General features: G+C 36.6%; 1 protein-coding gene across 3 annotated transcripts; it reads right to left on the bottom strand.

Annotated features, from left to right (window-relative positions):
• Window positions 1-2,840: 2,840 nt before the first annotated feature.
• LOC110916199 (adenine DNA glycosylase) lies at window positions 2,841-19,544 on the bottom strand. Of its 3 annotated transcripts, XM_022160954.2 has the most exons (8): window positions 19,277-19,544; window positions 6,760-6,905; window positions 6,618-6,677; window positions 5,548-5,667; window positions 5,360-5,457; window positions 4,291-4,835; window positions 4,119-4,213; window positions 2,841-3,258 (listed from the first exon to the last, which is right to left on the bottom strand). In XM_022160954.2, the coding sequence occupies exons 1-8, from the start codon at window positions 19,518-19,520 to the stop codon at window positions 3,202-3,204; spliced, it is 1,365 nt and encodes a 454-aa protein (XP_022016646.1). In that variant the 5' UTR covers window positions 19,521-19,544; the 3' UTR covers window positions 2,841-3,201. The 3 variants fall into 3 exon arrangements, with proteins under 3 accessions (XP_022016646.1, XP_022016648.1, XP_022016647.1); XM_022160956.2 differs by lacking the exon at window positions 5,548-5,667; XM_022160955.2 differs by lacking the exon at window positions 19,277-19,544 and having other exon boundaries at window positions 2,946-3,258; window positions 6,760-7,237.
• Between the last annotated feature and the right edge of the window lie 1,565 nt (window positions 19,545-21,109).

Consider the following 21,109-nt stretch of genomic DNA (forward strand, 5'->3'; position numbering starts at 1 on the left):
GTGGCCTAGTGGTAGGAAATTTGGGTTTTCCAGTGGAGACTTAAGTTCAATTCCTACTTGTGTCATTGGGCAATGATGGTGACAAACCCACCGAGAGGGGTTTGATCCTGAGCCGCACCCTGGTTTTCATCCGGCTGTTACTTCAGCGAGGCAACTCGTGTGGAGTCAGTACGGTTTCCGGGGGAACACCGTAACCAAGTCTGGCAAACCCAGCGCGGGTCTGGTTAAGACAATGTAAGTCTGAGCAGACTTGGCTAGGGCCGTCGATTAGACGGTGTGACATTGGGTCACTTAAAAAGAAAGTCACACTTAAAAAAAAAAAGGCAGGTACGATTAAAGAGACGATTCCAAGGTTGAAACTGTTAGCTGGACGTTAAAGTACCAAATACAGAACTCAACTGTACAAATCTGAAACCAGCCAGACTAAAACTGTTGCGATTTGATTGGTTCACTAGTTTATGAATACTCTTAGTAATTGGCCTTCATTTTTCACATACTTGGCAAAAGTTACTCAACTCCGTTTATTTTTAATTGCAACTCTTAAGTTGTGTTCGTTTCAACAAAGAAAAGAATTTGAATCTCAATTCCATTCTTGATCGTGTTCGGTTAACAAAGGAACTGGAATTGGAAATCAATTCCTTAAACTAAAGGAATTCAAAACCCTTTCAAATTTTGAAGGAATTCAAGTAAAGTCAATGAAATCTTTGACCAGTCACTGATGTCTAAAATGTCTCATTCCGAACTCGTCCGTCGCTAACACGCAACCCCTCGCCCCGACCCGGCCCGCCACCTACCTGCATAAATTTAACCCGATCAACCTGCGTCGACCCGCAATGTCTCAACGCGACCCGACCTAGCATCAACCGGACATGTCTAGACCCGACCCATTAACAATCCAAAACGTCTCGACCCGGCCTGTTAACGACCCAAAACGTATTGAACCGACCCGGCCTGTTAATGACTCAGAGACGTCTCGACCCAACCTAGCCCTCGTTAACGACCTAAAACGTCCCGAACCGAACCAACCTGTTAATGGCAGAAACGTATGGAATTGACACGACCCGTTAACAACCCTAAACATCTCGACCCGATGTGGCTCATTTACGATTTGAAAAGTCTCGACCCAACCTGGCACATTAAGGACCCGAATTGGCCCGTTAACTATCAGAACTGGCTCACCCGATCGACAAGAAGAGATCGGTAGATTACAAGTCATTTACCAAACGAACACATCAAGAATGGAATTGAGATTCCAATTCCTATTGAATGTTTAAATTCCAAATCAAATTCCTATACAAATTGCAGTTCTAATTCCATTACATTCATTCCATGAAACGAACATGACCTTAGATTCAACCCCAAATGAATCGTCTTTTTTTGCCGTCATCATCGCCCCCGAATTCAATGCTCCACACAAATAAATTTGGTCACAATGTAAGTTTTATCAGATACCACAATCTTTGCGAAAGTAATGAATGCGGATGATAAGATGATCCTCTCAGGGAGACATTTAATATGTTCTTCATAAGGCGTTTTCTATCTGAACTCATCTTGAAGAACTTGTATTCTCCACTAACAACCACAACCAAAACGAAAAGGTCGACACCATTCTGTTTCTGCTAATCAAGGGTTTCTAGTTCTACGTCATTATAGAGAGTACTACCGTGAGACATCTAATTGGGAGACACGAGATGTGATTTCCGTCTTTACACCGACGTGGGGGAGCAACTTAGAAGATTGTTTTTATGAATAAGTGGATGGCAATCCACATTGTCCTTCGCGATACCTTTGTTCAGTAGGGATATCAAGCATGTCGGGTTGGCAGGTTAAGGTTGGCGAGTTGAAATCTACAACCCAAACGCAACCTATATTATAATTATATTATAATTCGTGTCAAATATTTTAACCCTAACCAGCGCACACTTGGAAGAATTTTTTTTAAGATTTTAGGCAAAAAATATATATATATTTTCGGGTATTTGGAAAACCCAGTTCGGGTATTGGGAAAACCCGGTTCCAGGTATTGAATTGAAACCGGTTATCGGATATAATCGGGTACAAATCGGTTCCGGGTTCGGTTTTTCTCCTAAAATGTATACCCTATACGTACCCTACGGGTAGGGTCGGTTCCGGGTTCGGTTCCTAAATACCCGGTTTCAGGTTTTTTTTCCCGGGTACGGTTCCAGTTCGGGTTTTTTTGTGCACCTCTACGTCCATCAATATGGGTCCGCCCCTGTATAAGTATGCCAGATAATACTGTGTGACTAAACTAATTATTATTATAATTATAAGTAACTATATATAAAACTATAACAAAATGGAAATAGTTTAGAGTTGAGAGTAAACGAGTAATATAATGAGTTTTGTACTTGAAAATCTTAAAAAAGAATTGGCAATTGAAAGTGTATCTTTAGGAAAATTAATAATGAAAAACCAAAAAAAAAAATAAACTATAAAAGCTTTTTGTTTAAAAAAACTATAAAAGCTTTTTGTTAAAAAAAAAAAAAAAAAACCTTAAAAGGTTAATAGGCCAACCCGTTTATACGGGTCGACTTAAACCCAACCTGTTTTTAAAATGGCTCAACCCATTTATACGGGTCGACTTAAAGCTAACCTGTTTTTGAAATGGCTCAAACCTGCTTTTGAAATGGCTCAACCCAAACATGTATTTTCGTGTCGTGATCGGGCATGTCAATAGTTGCCACTACTGATTGTTGTACTCGATCTGAATGCAATTTAATTTGTGTATTGACAAGTTGACCCGTTTGTTTTTCTTATCATACCCATTCTAACGCGTTGAAGTTTTAGTTCAGCCCATTCTAACCCAATCAACAATTATATGAGGTCCAAAATAACCCACCATGCCATTTTAATTACCCAAAATGACATGTATGGGTTTGTTTTGCCAGGCAATGTGGAGTAATAACTTGATTACATTTCCAAGCTAAAGAAAACAACATTTGTGGTAAGAATTAACACCGTGTACATGGTTGAAACCGGCACTTCTAGTCTCGTTGAGTGTTTAAGACTCATCGAAGTGTTTAACAACCTTTGCGTCAACAGTTTCTTTTTTAGTTTAGCCATTAAAAAAACGCATCAAGCACGTGAACTACCAACACTTGATGCTTGATTAAATAGCGAATAATTTAGCACTCTAGAATAGCTTCAATCACAATCTTGAACACAAGTCGGGGGGCTAGTTTATCTTGAAATGGGACTTGATCTACTCTGTCTAAACTTCAGGACCATGTTGTAAGCCTGCATATCAAAATCAAAAGATAACCTCCAAGAATATGGTTAGAAATCACCAACCTAGATCTCAGAGTGCAGCTTCAAAGTTCAAAGCATAGTTGTTAATAGCGAATAGCGACAAGTGACCTATATGCTACATAGCGAATAGCGACAAATAGCGACCGCTATTTTATAAATAACGATACACTAGAAAAAGAATCTTGAAAATTTTTGTATGTATATTACATCAAAACACCATGGTATATATGCTATTTTACATGTATATTTAACAAAAACCTATAAATCCAGCTATTTTATAGCTATATCTAATTGCTATGTACATCAAAAAAAAAAGTGTCGCTATTCACGCTATTGGTCGCTATAACCCAACGCGCTATAGCGGTCGCTATAGCCGCTATTGACAACTATGCTTCAAAGCATAAATTCATTATCATCATCATACTCAGCAAATCCCACCAATAGCAAAGCTAGGGTAGGGTCTGAGGAGGGTAAGATGTAGACAGCCTTACCTCTACCCCGTAGGATAGAGAGGCTGCTTCTAGTGAGACCCCCGGCTTGATTGTAGTTTTGCATCAAGCCTTGGACATAAGGCACATAACACTTAGCAATCGGGAAAAAGACCAATTGGTGCGTGCACCCCCTTGTCTTCGGCTATCAACGCCACTACATGATGCATGATTAACCGTCTATCGCTTTTAACGTTATTTTCACGAAATAAGTAAAATCAAGTTAAAATTAGTGCAATTTCACTTTTGCCCCCTAAGCGACTACACATATATACATTATATGCGCACACCGCAAGCGGGGCGTAAGGTAGGGTCTGAGGAGGGCTTCAAAGCATAAATTAAAGACCATAAATCTTTTACCTTTCTAACTCCGGTTGATAATCCCATGGTTGCAAGGGTTTTGGTATCAACATATTTAAAAAGCATGGATCCTTTGTCCTTTTTTCTATGCAAATCTGTATGCAAACAATAACCAAGGTTAAGTTTTTTTTTGTCCTTTAGTTATTACAATGTGTGCGGTTTTTGAAAATACCTTGTGACCGTAGAACCAATAGCTCAATATACATCTTGAGACGAATGTGAGTGAATATATGGACATATTCGCCCACTTCGTCTCTCGAAACAATATTAGACGATCGATTAACGTTTAACCCAAATGAATTCTTCAAGAAATCATCAACTGTTCGTCTTCTTGTAACCAAATCATCCTTTTCATTCAAAGAAACCGACGGAAATTCCCAAAGGCCCGCAAGTAAACCTTCTTCTGGTCTCTTAACAATCAAAAACTTACTTCCCGAATCAGACGTATCCACTGTACCTTTTTCGCTTTCTAATATTTCAACTACCGTAACGGCAGAATAGTCGTGCCTTTGTTTCACCTTTGCCACTTTAGTTGGATAATCCGTTACAAGTGCCGATGGGTCATGTTTGGTCTTTAGAAGTGCACTACATTGACTAGACACCGGACAAGATGAACAATCGGGGCTTAAAGGAGTACATAGTGTAGCACCAAGCTCCATAACGGCCTGGTTAAAGTCTCCGGGCCTATGACTATCGACTAGTTGCCCGGCTAGTCTCCTGTTGTTAAATAGTTAAAGAACATATCAATTAAACAAAAGATAAAAGCACCTATAATATTTGGGGGATGGAAGAAATCTATGCAGTTATAGCGGTCCAAAATCGAATAGCGGTCAAGGTCCGCTATATGATATATAGGTTATAGTAGTGGTATAGCGGTAATTTTTATACTATGCATAATTTATGTGTATATATATATATATATATATATATATATATCTTTGAAAAATATTAATAGTAATATCAAAATTCATAGTAATATCATTCCATTATCAAAAACCTGTTGCAAATCAAAAACTAATAGTAACTTTGAAGTATTTAATTTAAGAATCAACACAATCAAACACCGTTACTGCTATAACCGCTATATAGGTTTCCAAATAGCGGTATTTATCGGTATTTAGCACCGCTAATAGCGGAACCGCTATAGGCCACCGCTATTTGGACCGCTACACACCCTGAGGTCCGCTAACCGCTATAGCACCGCTACTGACTGCTTAGGAAGAAATGTCTAGAAACCTCACCAGATGTTCTTGATAGTTGTTTTGTCTTTAGGATTTGCGGAAATTGTCTTTAATCTAGCAATCACCCTAATAACGTTTCCATCGACCACAGGCACCGCCTACAGAATAAATATGTTTTGATTACTAGTACGTGCAGAAAAAGTTAAGAAATGCAAACATTTTTTTTGCCACATGTAGAAACTATTCACCTCTTTAAAAGCGATAGAGGCGATTGCACCTGCAGTGTATTCTCCTATTCCTTTAACCCTACGAAGATCACTCACTGATCTAGGAAACTTACCTCCTTCTTCAACAACCATTTTTGCTCCCTAACATGAATACAAGCATAGTTGTTAACTATGTGATTTCTAAGTGTTTGCATAATTGATGATAAAATCTGTTTATCCTAATATTATAAACTAATTATTTAATAATCAATACAAAACACGATTCCAAACGCCCCTCGATGTCTTCATCTATGTTTTAAGTAGGGATGGCAATGGGAAGGGTGTAGAACGGGTATGGTAATCCCAATCCGGTGCCCTGTTGTAAGACTGTGTCCCATACCCGTTAGTTTGTTAAAACATTACACACTAAGATTTCCAAATACATTCCTTGAGTTCACGTTTTTATATAAATTTTAACCCATGAAAATTAGAAATATAAAACTAATAACTATTAAATTATTCCATTACCGATTAACAAACTAATAATAAAAAAAAAACTATTTACATTCGGGCAAACGGGTATGCGTGTTTCACGTAATCAGGTCCACATATCACCTAATCCCATACCTGCGAAAATTCTTAAAACTAATCCCAAGTTTTTATATAATTGAATTGATAGTAGAACTTGTTTATCCAAACATTATAAACTAATTATTCGATAAACAATACAAAACACCCCCTCGATGCCTTAATCTATGTTCAAAGTAGGGATGGCAATGGGACAGGTATGGTAAAATCCCAATCTCATGGCATGTTGTAAAACCGTCCAATGCCCGTTACTTTGTTAAAACATTACACACTAAGATTTCCAAATACATTCCTTAAGTCTACATTTTTATATAGATTTATTCCCCAAGAAAATCAGAAATATAAAAACGAATAAAAAAAAAAGAAAATGTTTACGTTCGGGCAAACGGGTATGCGTGTATCACCTAATCCCAGACCTGCGAAAATTCTTAAAACTAATCCCGTACCCGAATGAATACCCATCCTAGTTTCAAAGATGCTAGAAAAATCCAATCTGAAATTCCATAACATTAAACTTATTATACCTCCAACAAGAACCTTGCCCTTCTGTAATAACCCAATCCAGCCCACATCTCATTAACCTCCTGTAAAATAAAAGTAACCCTAATTAACCAAATAAATCATTAAAAAACAGAATATAAAAATGTGAAAGAAATTTAATTTAACCTCAATAGAAGCTTGAGCTAGGTGATGAACAGTGGGCCATTTCTCCATCCACCTATTAAAATAATCTATAACAGTCTGAACCCTTGTTTGTTGAAGCATGATTTCTGAAACCCACACAGCATATGCTTTTCTATCACTTGCTTCACCTTCGCTGATTCTCCTCCATGGAAGGTCTCTCTTGTTAACATCGTACCATTTCAACAATGATGCCCTTATTTCTGCAACCGAATCTTCCCTAAATTGAATGTCTTCTATGTCGCTGATAGCAAACCCTGCTTCGGGTTCGGGTTTAGGTTTCATGTGGCATGTGTTTCGAGTTCTTTTCTTGGATTTGGTAATGGTGTCTGTAGTGGCGGGAGTGGTATTCTTCTTCATGGTTTCTGGAGTTGTTAGTGAGAGTGGAGAACAAACGGAGGGTGTCTGTCTCTGTGTCTATCTTCCCACTCTAGTGGAGTTTTTGAATTGGTATATCAAATTTTGGGGGATTTTGAAAAGGGTCCTAATATTAATACATGATAAAAACTTATTTATACATGGTGTATACAGTTATACGGTCCGTATATAATAAAACAAAACTAATAAAGTCTGTGTTTTTAGACTTTGTCAGTTTTTTTTCATTCCATACGGCCGTATAACTGTATACGGCCCATATACACCATGTGTAAATAATTTGCCTGGTCGTATACAGTGAAACGAATAATGTATACGGGCCGTATAATTGTATACGGCCCGAATGAAAAGAAATCAGATTTTACCCAAGTAACAAAGACTGGAAAACAAAAAAAAAACGTGTCGTATGACTGTAATAAAAGGAAGGGTGAGGCATTTGATGAGAGTTGTAAGGAGAAGCGTTTTAATCACTTGTTTTCAACGGGGATGTAATGCAATGATTACACAGGGTGATATGAACCCAAACCAACTGCTTTGTCTTGAGTCGTCGGGAAAACTTTTCCTCAGGGGAGGGTGAGTAGTATGAGTCTGAGTCCATTATGGTTCGTGAATGTTTCAAGGTCTTAAGTGATGGACAATTGGTTAAAAGATGTAGAAGATTTTGTTGGTTTGTTTCCAAGTAGGGTTTAGAATGTTTGAAGTATTCTTGGTTCAATACCAACTCTTCTGAAAGACAAGAATACAACGTTCATGTATCACAAGGAATGACCGATCTAAGGCAGAGAACCTGATTTAGATACACAAATTCATCACCGGTTTCTACAGCACAAGCACATACACAGTTTGTTGGAAGAACCTTACACGTCTTCTGCTAGTTACTCTTTTCCTCGATTTCAACAAATCTTTCAAGGTCTTAAGTGATGGACAATTGGTTAAAAGATGTAGAAGAGTTTGTGTAGAGATCTTTACGTACAAATTTGCATCATCCTTACGGTTACAAATGAAGTATTAAAAGATGTTAGTTTCTTGACATTATGGTTTCTCGACAAATGAAGTATTATCTGTCCTTGCTGCCTCTTCGGTTGATAAAAGACATAGGATGGTTTCTAATACAGGCTCTTTTAGAGAAGCGTTGGGATTCAAGGGTTTATGAGTAAAAGATGTTAGTTTCTTGACAGTATGGTTTCTCGACAAATGAAGTATTATCTGTCCTTGCTGCCTCTTCGGTTGGTAAAAGACATAGGATGGTTTCTAATACAGGCTCTTTTAGAGAAGCGTTGGGATTCAAGGGTTTATGAGTAAAAGATGTTAGTTTCTTGACAGTATGGTTTCTCGACAAATGAAGTATTATCTGTCCTTGCTGCCTCTTCGGTTGGTAAAAGACATAGGATGGTTTCTAATACAGGCTCTTTGTCAGTTGTGGTTGATTTATAGCAGGAGGTTATGAAACGAATATATGTTTATGCGAATTCACAACATCCTTGCTTTATTCTCTTTAATCTATTAGAACGATCCTTGTTTTGTCACGTACATGCGTTTAATTCCCAACATCATCTGTTCATCATTGTTCTTGAAGATGAAGATGAAGATGAAAAAACGAGGGTTTATTCTCATTAATCTATTAGAACGATCCTTGACTTGAATTTGTGGATTTCGGTTGGATCAGAAAAACTTAACAAGAGAATCAACTAAAAAAATACAATTGATTACTCGGTCGAATAACCGGTCCGTTAAAGTTGAGCTTCCTGATGCAACTTTCACAGTGGTACCAATGTCCTACTACTACAATCCTTCCAACGCCTGATTCCGATACAACCCTCGATGTTGATGAGTGAAAGAGTTAACATTCTGATCCAGATTCAGGAAGCAGATGTTTATAAGTGAAAGAGTTAACATTCTGATTCAGATTCAGGAAGCAGATGTTTTGAGAAACTAACAAGGTAAACCTGAATTTTCAAAATTTTAGATAACTCGCCATTCTCTTGCATCTATATACGTTGATTGTGGATTTAAGTTGCAAGAATTGTGTCTTGCGCATGGACTCAGACTCATACTACTAGCAGGAGAACCCGACACGTCTTCTGTGATGATTCGAAACACCAATCTTATTGAGTATTTTTCTAACTTTATGCTTGCATCCACCACTGTGAATATTAACTATGAGTGAAAGAGTTTGGAAACCGTACGGAATCTACGAAGAAACTATTGGAATTTGTGGATTTCGGTTGGATCAGAAACTTAACAAGAGAAGCAACTAAAAAAATACAATTGATTTCTCTTCCGGTTACCAGGCCTATCATCTCCGTCTACGTTTGGTTTCCTCAACGAAAAACCATCAGCCATTATCATCTGGAGAAGAGTATGTTGATATAGGAGAGTTGTTTGAGAACCTGATTCAGATACACAACGGTCTCTTTGCTTCGTCCACTAGAACTATTTGTGTATGCATTCTTTTGGTAGTTAACAACGATAAGCTGTCACAATTGTTAAGACGGTTTGTCGGGTTTCCAATGCTCACACAGGGTGTAATTTTAATGAAGCAACGAAGATTGAATATGCAAACCGCATCCGTCTTCTGTTATGATTCGAAACATTCCGAATAACTAGCAGAACCCGACACGTCTTCTATGATGATTCGAAACATTCCGAATAACTACCAGAACCCGACACGTATTCATAGCCATATTCCCACTCACAAGTTGTTGATACTGAGCTTCCTGATACATATCGTTCGTAAGAAACTTTTCGTGCACTGAACCTTCAGTTGTGTAAAAACGAAGAAACTGTTGGAATTTGTGGATTTCGGTTGGTTCAGAAACTTAACAAGAGAAGCAACTAAAAAGATACAATTGATTTCTCTTCATGTTACGGAGATAACTTAATACAACCGGTCAAATCACACACTATATAAAGATTACATAGGTTTTTACCCTATGTATACGGGCCATATACGTTTTATACGGCTGTATACTCTCGGTAAAAAAAATTTTTACCGGTCGTATACCATGTATACGAACGATGTATACGGGTCGTATATTGTTACACGGCCCGTATACTATGGGTAAAAAATGGTAAAAATTGGTTTATTCTCTTTAATCTATTAGAACGATCCTTGTTTTGAGAACCTGATTCTGATTTAAACAATGGAATTTCTGAAAGACAAGAATACAACGTTCATGTATCACAAGGAATGACCGATCTAAGGCAGAGAACCTGATTTAGATACACAAATTTATCACCGGTTTCTACAGCACAAGTTCATCACCGGTTTCCTCAACGAAGAACCATCAACCATTATCTGCCCTTTTTCCTTTGGTTTCTGGTTGATTTTGAGGGTGAGGGTTTTGCATTGATTCCTGCGCTCCAATCATCTGCTTCCTAAATCTGAATCTGAAAGTTAACTAGATCCCTCAAGTTGTCATTCATAACAACTAAGCGTCTGGAGAAGAGTATGTTGATATAGGAGAGTTGAACCGACACGTCTTCTGTGATGATTCGAAACATTCCGAATAACTAGCAGAACCCGATCCACTTACATTCGAATAACGCTGAGAATCCACAACGCTTATGGCCAGATTCTTTCATTCAATATTGGCAAAATCAATGTCTGCTTGTTTTATTATCACGAAAGTACTGAACAACCGAGATAGGCACAATAACAACAACGGCTTTCCATGATTTGGAGACTGATCGGAATCGAATCAATGATTTTACTGGAAGCCATTTCATTATTTCCTCTTGGATCTCGAAAGGCACGTTGTCTGACATCTTGATTTTGATTACCAACTCACCATATCAATTTCTAGGTAGTTAACAACGCTAATTAGAAAAAAACGTGATTCATATACACAACGGTCTCTTTGCTTCGTCCACTAGAACTATTTGTGTATGCATTCTTTTGATAGATAAGCTGTCACAGTTGTCAAGACTGTTTGTCGGGTTTCCAATGCTCACACAGGGTGATAAACAACGCTGATACGAACACATGTGTTTCGAAATAGGCTTTGTTCTTGGTTTAATGAAGTTACACGTAACATCTACTTATATTGAGATTTAAACAATGCCCGCCTCAACTGAGATAACGGACATCCATCAAGCTCAAAAAGAAAACTTGTGTTTCCCATAGTCACAGAAGATTGCGGTTTGTATTTCGCATAGCCACCGTTTCCGTAGTAAAAAACGGGTGCGGTTTGTATTTCGCATAGCCACCGTTTCCGTAGTAAAAAACGGTTGGGGTTTGTATTTCGCATAGCCACCGTTTCCATAGTAAAAAACGGTTGGGTTTGTATACGGCCCGCTTAAATTGGGGTTTGTATTTCGCATAGCCACCGTTTCCGTAGTAAAAAACGGTTGGGTTTGCACATTCAATCTTCAATACTTCATTAAAATACCACTAGTAGAAGAACCCGACACGTCTTCATGTTACAGAGAATGTTCTAGAAATTGAAGGAAAAGGAAAAGATTTGTTGAAATCGAATTTGACAACTATGACAGCTTATTAAAAGTAGCAAATCACCTCCTGGTCAAATCACACACTATAAAGTTTAAAGTTATCGTGTGTTGTAGTTTGGAAAGATGACTGAATAGAGATCTGAATAACAAACTGTGGAGAACTTGTTTGCGTCGGGTTCTTCTGCTAGTTACTTGATCAATGGACTGATCGGTAACGTTACTCTACTTGTCCTCCGATTTAAGCGACGTGTTCCTATCAACGTTGTTTAAAGGTGCTAGTTACTTGATCAACGGACTGATCGGTAACGTTACTCTACTTGTCCTTCGATTTAAGCGTCGTGTTCCGATCAACGTTGTTTAAAGGTGATGAAGAGTTTAGAAACCCTTGATTGATGGTGTTTTTACGGGAAAAAAACATGATAATTAAACAACATCAATCTATACGGCCCGTTTACATTTATACGGCCCGTATACATTTGGTAAACATCAAAAACCTCAGAAATAGTTCAATTGAGCCGTATACTTTTTATAAATCGTATACATTTGTATACGGCTCGTATAACTATATACGGGCCGTATATAATAAAATAAAAAAAAAACATTCTCTGCATATTTTCCTATTCAAAAACATTCTATACGGGCCGTATATTTTGTATACGGCCCGTATACACTAGGGATGTGAAAATAAGATTTAGGGGGTGTGGGAATAAGGGGAGCCTTTTGAAAATTTAAGAAGTTGTGATTGACTTTTCCCTCCACATTCCGTTAGTTTTGTTAAAAATGAAGAAGTCGTACTCAAATAAAGTATTTATTTGATATCAATGTTACAATGATAAACTAAACCGTTCTAATGGGTTGACTTTCTAAACAACATGATTTATTTTCAACTGACGTTTGTTTTATATTATCATTTGGTTTCGCCGCAACATGTGACTTTAAAAAACTAGTATATATTGTTGATGATTAACGATGAATAGTAATTTATTTTTATAATAATATATATGTTTTTATTTTTTATTTAATATAATAGGTTATTATTATATTTACTTTTAATAGCATATTTTTATTATTTTTTCTTTTCTAAAAATCATATATTTCATTTACCATTTTTTAATATTTTTTTTTCTTTTTTCATAGAACATGTATTAATTTATCGATTAATTTGATACTTCTTTAATAATTTATATTTATAATTTTTTTCTAAAAACTTAAGTATGTAGTTGTGCTTGATTTTTTCCCTGACATTCCGTTATAAGTTTGTTAAAAATGAAGTTGAACTCAAAATAAAGTATTTATTTTGTATCATAAAACGGTACGATGATATACTAAACCGCTCTAATGGTTTGGCTTCCTAAGCAACATGCTTTATTTAAAAAAAAAACGTTTGTTTTACATTATCATTTGCTCGATTTCGTCGCAAAGCGTGACGTCAAAAGAAACTAGTATACTTCATTTTAACTTGGAACGCAATAATGGATTGGACATATAGTCTCAATGGAAACCTTGAAACTGTTTGCGACGAGAGATTAATGATCGCTATGTTTTTTCACCTTTTACCCAAATATGAAATATAAATCTCAGAACGTATCGGGAATTTATTAAAAATTTAAAATTTAAAAATCAAATTTGTATATTAACAAAGCCGATACAACGGTTTAAATCGGTATTACCGGATTTCCGCTGCCACGTAAAATTTACCGTCTCTAAAGAAATTTGAACATAAAGGATATCTGTTGTAATTAAGGATAACGCCTGAAATTTTGTTGACACTTAAAGGACGTAAAATGCAATTTACCCATATAAAAATAAAGCAACCACAATAGCAAAATAAATATGTAAATCATAAGTAGAGCGAATTAGCAAGACCTAACTCGGTCACGAGGCCACAACACACAAACAACAACAGAATGGACTTAAGTGCATCTTGTCGTCTTGAGTAACTCCCACTAACTTCATGCTTCCTGTATTTTGTCTTCAGTTCTTTAACATTGCAATATTTACAAAAAAAAAAAACTACATAATGAAAATAAAAATCCTAATATATTACAACTTTGAGCCATTAAAGTGGGCCAAAATCATAAAACCAAAAACTGAAACAAAAGAAAAAACAAGACAACCATAAGGGGTATGTTTGGCAAAAGTAGCTGGTGGCTGGTAGCTGAAAGCTGGTAGCTGGTGGCTAGAAGCTGGTAGCTGTAGCTGGTAGCTAGTAGCTGTAGCTTTTTAGATATATTTGGTGTTTGGTAGAGTAGCTGGAGCTTTTAATAAAATGTATAAAATTACCAAAATGGACATAACTAAAAATTTAGAAAGTTGGTGCATTAAAAAGTTCCTTATATTTAGAGGTTAAAATAGTCCTTTTTCCCTAAAAGCTTGTAGCTCCTTCTAAACGCTACTAGTAGTAGCGTTCAACCAAAAGCTTCAAGCTCCTAACCTAAAAGCTTAAAACTCCTTCAACCAAACAAGACTTTTTATTGAGTATGAGCTTTTTCTTAAAAGTTTAAAGCTAGAAGCTCCTAAAAGTTTCATGCCAAACATACCCAAGGTCGGGCAAGATTTACATATTCTAATTAACGAGTGTTTCAACATATATCTAATCAACTTAATTATGTCCACGTAGAGGTATCGTTATCAAACTCATGAACTTAAAGATTTAATTAAATCAACTTAATTATGTACACGTATACGTATGGTTATAAATTTAAATATGTAATTAAGAAATGGTAATATAGAGATTACTGATGGAACCTATTATAAACTAAGTTAAATAAAATAATATGTATGTGTGTACATATATAACAATGAAACATGTTCGAAACTTGTAAAATCCGAAACGATCATGATAAAAAGCGGTTTAAAATTTAATTGATTATCCCCCCCCCCCTTACAAATCAATTCAAACCGAACTGATTTGCTCAAAATTTGATTCTGATTTTCATTGATCGAAACTGAATTGTTTTAAACCGAACTAGTTTGGTCCCAAAACCGGTTTTGTGCACCTCTACATCTATTTGATGATTTGTAAGCACTTAACAATAAATTTGGGCCTAAATGATTGACTTTCAATTCGACCCAATTCATCAAAACCAGCTTGATCACCTCCATTATGCAATTTTAAGTACAAAAAGACACCCAGTGATGCTGCTGATAAATAATCACCAAGCTTAATGTTTTTGAAACCATAATTATTATAATATTTATTATTATTGCGTACTAATCCGCGAAGCCTAGCGTGTTGTAGTTTACACTACACTAGGTTGTGGGCTTGTAGAGACAACCCCTACCTAGGCCTGGCCCATTGAGGTTAGGGTTACCCATATCTCCTATATAAGGAGGTATTCACCTCATTATTAGGGCAAGAGACATGGGGCAAACATACTTTTTATTCCTCCTCTACCGGCCCTCACTACATCCCCACTTTTCTCTCTTCTTCTTTGTAGATCTGGATTCGAAAAGAAGGAACAAGGTATGATTCTCCATCCTCTCAGAGAAAGGGGTTCCAATCATCCCGGCGGTGATCCCGTGTTTCTTCATTGGTGCCCACCGTATCAAAATCTAGATCCAACAATCACACCTTGTTTCTCTCTACTCGATTTTCAGATCTCATTCTTCATACATACTTTTCGTGGTTCAAACTTCCAGATCTGTTTTATTAGAGTTCAAAAAAGTAAGTTATCGATAAACATTTCATGGATCTGTTCTATCGATGGTCAAGAAACTAGATTTATGTTTCTGATACACGACTACATATACCAGATCTAAGTCTAGTCTAGTCTCTTCTGGATAAGAAACGCCATCGTTTGATGTATCAGTGGCAAAAGAAAAGAAAAAGAAAAAAAAATCTATAATGCACAACTTAATGTTCGTGTTCATCCCATGTTGTTTTAATCGTATTTCAAAACATTGATATATGATTTATAAGAAAACAAATCACGCCATCAGATCTGAGCTTTCATATAGCTTTACACAAAAGCTTCTACCCGAAAACAACTAATTCGAGATGTACAATTGCTTTTGTTGTGGGTACAATTCATACTACACGATTTTGTCTTGCTCATGGAGACATTTTCTGAACTCATGACAGGCATCTACACTACTTTTAGTGCCCGTAGTAGCCATTATTTGAGTTCGGGTCAACAACTTAAACGTGGTCAAACTGCTCGTCAAACTATTGGTCAAATGTGGTCAAAGTGCCGGTCAATGGTCGAACCGTAACGCACGTGTACCGAGACAACTTCTACGGGTCGAACACGAGACTTGGTAAAGTTTTGACAAATACGTATTTAACCCGACTATAAATTGGATTAAACAAGTATAGTATTATTGATTCAAATCAAGATAACAACACTCCCATAGAGTCGTTTAGTTAACGATTCGGAAGAGCTCAGTGACGATCATTATAACCGTATCCCCTCCGATAGACACTTATCTAATTGCTATTTACCAGGGACGCCTTAGTAATAGCATACACTTAGTGAGCTTACGATTCAAGTCAGTTTATCTTGCACAAGGATATCGAGGTGAGTTCATAACCCCCACTTTTTACAGTTTTACATTTCTATAAATGTTTTCGGGGGTGGAAAGACATGCAAGTTTTGAAAAAGTACACAATATTTCGATGAACGAAGACTACATATTTCTAAACCATGATGCAAATCAATTTCAACAAACTCAAATGGTTTACGAAAGATTTATGCTAAACATGCCAATTTTACAAAACACAAACGTATTTTCGAAACATGCATGAGTTTCATGACTAGTGACGGGATTGTCCTAGTTACAACGAGATTGGGTTGTCCTGCATACAAACAACGGGACTGGGTTGTCCTGCATACAGATAAGGGGACTGGTTTATCCTGATTACGAACATCGGGACTGGATTGTCCTACATACAGACACAGGGACTGAATTCTCCTACATACGAACATAAGGACTGGATTGTCCTCTACTCAACCGTCAGGGCCGTAGGGTTCTTAAAACTGTACAGTGAAGTCCTCGCTGCATATCGGAACTATAACCGCCTGCTAGTCTATCGTCTTGAGTAAACAATTTGGCTATGCACTCTGTAGTACGAGGTTGGTTATAGGCTCATGCAAGCATGTTGTCTTTGTCGTACGTGGACATTGACGGTTAAACCAAATTTTACAAGTACAAAGTTTTCAAATGACATGCCGAGAAAAATGGTTTTATTACATTTTCTTAACATTATTTAAACTGCTTACCAAAAAGGATTTATTTCATATCTTTTTCAAACAAACTATCAACTCGCCAACTTTATGTTGATTTTTCGCATGTTTTTTTTCTCAGGTTGCACATTCAAATTTATGGAACGGTTGGAATAGGAGAACCCATTGTGATTCGAGTACTTAGCGGGCGTTCAACTATCTAGAAGTCTTAGTATTTTATACTTCCGTTGTGCAATGAAGATACCAGTCAGATCACACCAACTCTGATTTTACAGGGTGTGACAATATTTTGGTGGATAATAATGAAATATATGATTCCTCAGGCTATCCTTACAGTTCAATGTCACATAGACTCCTCTACTGCATTCAACAAATCCTCCAAGGCAATATGACTTAAATGAGTCTCTTTAGAAAACCACCCGGGAAGCCTATCCCTAATCCCGTACGGGATAAGCAGGGGTGGGGTGGGGGTGAGGGTGTGGGTGATGGTGTGGGTGAATCAGGGATTGATCCCACACACTCGGGTGAAGGTCGGTTATAACAGTTAGGTGAGGGGGGTTAGGGTTGGATGGGGATGAGGGGGGTGCGTCTTTGTTAAAATTGTGTTCCGGGTTGTTGCAAGTCCGCTCACATGTCACCGGAGGTGTCTTTGGCGTCTCCTCAACGGGCTCTTCGCTGGACCTGCTTGGAGACCCTTCTGAAATAAAAACATGTTTACCTTTCTATTTTAGTAAAAACTTCATTAATCAAGATGAAGTATAGGATGTTGCAGTTCAACAGGTATTGAGGTATTCTGGACGGTGAAGGTAGGTGTGATAGTGATGGTAAACCTACGAAAGAAGTAATTCAAGACAATCTGGCGGATGCTATGTTGATGTAATGACTACAAGATTCAAGGACCAAAATTCGGCACTTTCAAAGATCCATACAGAAAAGTTAATTACTAGTTATCATGATCATATTTGTGTTTGTTTCTTTCGTTTACAAAACTATATTACAATACATACACGGATACAACTTCCTGAATTAGGCCAACATCCTTAAGCCTAAGACCCAATTGATTGCATTGTATGCATACAAATACCTATGATTAACCTTAAGTTGTCTACGCAGCTAAGAATACCTAAAATTAACCTCACAAGTGTGAAGATGTTGAAGTTTTGCAAAGGGATGAATATGAAGATTGCTAATATTGAGAGGGAGTATTGAAAGTGATGCAATATTAGCGTATAGGGTGGTACGGTTGGTCTCGAAGGGTGGTTGCTGGAGATCATTAAAAGTCTAAGGGTCGTTTATGTTAATTACGTTTTTAATTAATTAGCATTATGTTTAGATAAGTATCATCAGTATATATGTTTAGATTAGATAAGTATGGGAAGTTTTTAGCATTGGTTTTAAATTAGGATTCCTTTAGTATTTAATCTTTGTTTTTGTTCCGTCGTATTCATCAAGAAATTATAATAAAAGTTTTTTCTTTTCATTTTCTTTTGTTTGTTGTTCTCTGTTCCACATTTAACAACATATACACAAGATCTCAAATGGTGTTTGTATAATTGTATGTGTGTTTTAAAAGTGATTATGTGATTTTGCGTAATCGGATGCACCAAAAGAGTTTCTAGGAGACATTGTTTCGCTCTGCTTATGCAACCAATTATGTGACCACCAAGTTTTTACATTGTAAATATGTAGCCCCCAAGGTTTTATACAATTGATAATAGAATCTTTTTATCCAAACATTATAAACTAATTATTCGATAATCAAAATACAAAACACAATTCCTAACACCCCCTTGATGCCTTCATCTATGTTCAAAGTAATGATGGCAATGAGACATGTTTAGAATGGGTATGGTAAATCCCAATCCCATACGCGTAAGGTATTGGGCATATCCGTTAGTTTGTTAAAAATTATTAACCATTGAGGATTTCCAAATATATTTCATATTATTCAAGTTTTTATATAACTAGATTACCCAAGAAAATTAGATATTCAAAATATATGTATTAGCAAATCAATAGATTATTCTATCACCCAAGGACAGAGTAAAATAAATTTAAAAAGAAAAGGATAAACGGGTTTCTGATCCCATACCCAAATACCCATCCTAAATTTCTTAGGTTTTGTAGTTTGCCCATAGGGTTCGGGTTCAGGTTTATTCTCCAAAGTTCCTTAAAAAAATCTTATCTGAAATTCAAGATATTAAACTAACCTCCAACAAGAACCTTGCCCTTCTGTAATAACCCAATCCAGCCCACATCTCATTAACCTCCTGTAAAAGAAAAGTAACCCTAATTAACTATACAATTGAAGAAGATGGAAATCAGAAATCTTACCTCAATAGAAGCTTGAGCTAGGTGATGAACAGTAGGCCATTTCTCCATCCACCTATTAAAATAATCTATAACACTCTGAACCCTTGTTTGTTGAAGCATGATTTCCGAAATCCACACAACATATGCTTTTCTATCAATCTCAGTAGTTGCTTCACCTTCGCTGATTCTCCTCCATGGAAGGTCTCTCTTGTTAACATCGTACCATTTCAACAATGATGCCCTTATTTCTGCAACCGAATCTTCCCTAAATTGAATGTCTTCTATGTCGCTGATAGCAAACCCTGCTTCGGGTTCGGGTTCGGGTTTAGGTTTCATGTGGCATGTGTTTCGAGTTCTTTTCTTGGATTTGGTGATGGTGATGGTGTCTTTAATGGGGGGAGTGGTATTGTTCTTCTTCATTGTCTTCTGGAGTTGTTTGTGAGAGTGGAGAACAAAGGGAGGGTGTCTGTCTGTCTTTTGTCTTCCCACTCTAGTGGAGTTTTTGAATTGGTATATGAAAATCTAGGGCATTTTGAAAACACCCCTAAATTTATTGGGATTTTGAAAATTTATGGGTTGTTGGTCCATTGTCAAAGGCAAAGCATTTAAAACATCTAGGTTGGGAAGGGAAAGGTCTTGTGTTCAAGTCCCACAGATGACAGGGATTAAAGAAATTATCAAAATTACTCTACAAATGATTTTGTAGGGTAATTTTGATCTTGTAGAGTAATTTTGTAAAATGTTCCTGTAGGATAATTTTGATCTTGTAGAGTAATTTTGTAGAGCATCATAATTACTCTACAAGATCAAAATTATCCTACAGGAACATTTTACAAAATTACTCTACAAGATCAAAATTACCCTACAAAATCATTTGTAGAGTAATTTTGATAATTACTCTACGAGTAAATAATTATGAAAATGCCTTCGTGTTTTTCAGCAAAATCTTCGGTTCGTACGTTTTATACGTTAAAGTTATTTGTATTTGATCTTTTGTTTGATTTTATATTCTACTTTATTTGAACTTAGAACGCAATAATATACCCTATAGGAACATTTTACAAAATTACTCTACAAGATCAAAATTACCCTACAAGATCATTTGTAGAGTAATTTTGATAATTACTCTACGAGTAAATAATTACGAAAATGCCACCGCGTTTTTTCAGCAAAATCTTCAGTTCGTACGTTTTGTATGTTAAAGTTATTTGTATTTTCTGATTTTATATTCTACTTTATTTGAACTTGGAACGCAATAATGTATTGAACATGTGGTCTCAATGGAAAGACTAAAACTATTTGCGGCGAGAGATCAATGATCGTTATGTTTTTTTCACCTTTTTACCAATATATGAAAGGTAAATCTCGGAATTATCAGGACTTTATTAAAAATTTAAATTTAATAATCAAATTTGCGGATGACGTGACCGTGTCGTCCCGATCAGTCAAAAACCCAATTAAACCTAGGTAGCTAGGGTAAGTCGGGTATCGAAACCACGAAGAGCATGTGGTTAGTATCGCACGACCTGTTCGACTAGTTAGACTATTTACAAAAATGTACAATGTGATTATGAAGATTGCTAAATTTTTTTATAAGGTTATTGGGTTGGAAAATAAATCGGAGTGACCCGACAATTGGTATTATCTAAAATACTTGTGATTAACTAAAAATTGCAACTAAATTACTAAATGATTAAAACAAGAAATTAGAGACAAGTTCCACACCCGGTTCGATTATTGCAAGACCTAGGGTTCCTACATGTTTTAACTTGATTCAATTGCATATAGTGACTAACGGATTACTATCACGAAGCTTATGTGCCAATTGCTATCGAAGTCATAGACAACGGACCGTAATTGTCGCAACCCCCGATCCCTAATCCCCGGAAACGGGCGGCCGCGAGCCAGTTTCGGTGGTATCACGTTATTGTCTAATTTGGTAGCGGAAATTTTCATCAGGACCGTAGTTAGGAAATATTTTATCAGAGTAAACCACCACATTTTATAAC

The sequence above is a fragment of the Helianthus annuus genome, chromosome 16, assembly GCF_002127325.2.
Source record: "Helianthus annuus cultivar XRQ/B chromosome 16, HanXRQr2.0-SUNRISE, whole genome shotgun sequence".
Lineage (NCBI taxonomy): Eukaryota > Viridiplantae > Streptophyta > Magnoliopsida > Asterales > Asteraceae > Helianthus > Helianthus annuus.

Bases quoted from the DNA above. Each gene is read 5' to 3' on its own strand.
- LOC110916199 (XM_022160954.2), bottom strand. From the start codon at position 19,520: ATGAAGAAGAACAATACCACTCCCCCCATTAAAGACACCATCACCATC. The intron at 5,458-5,547 runs GTGAATAGTTTC...TTTATTCTGTAG, and splicing joins CCTCTATCGCTTTTAAAGAG to GCGGTGCCTGTGGTCGATGG. The intron at 4,836-5,359 runs GTGAGGTTTCTA...ATTTAACAACAG, and splicing joins ACAACTATCAAGAACATCTG to GAGACTAGCCGGGCAACTAG.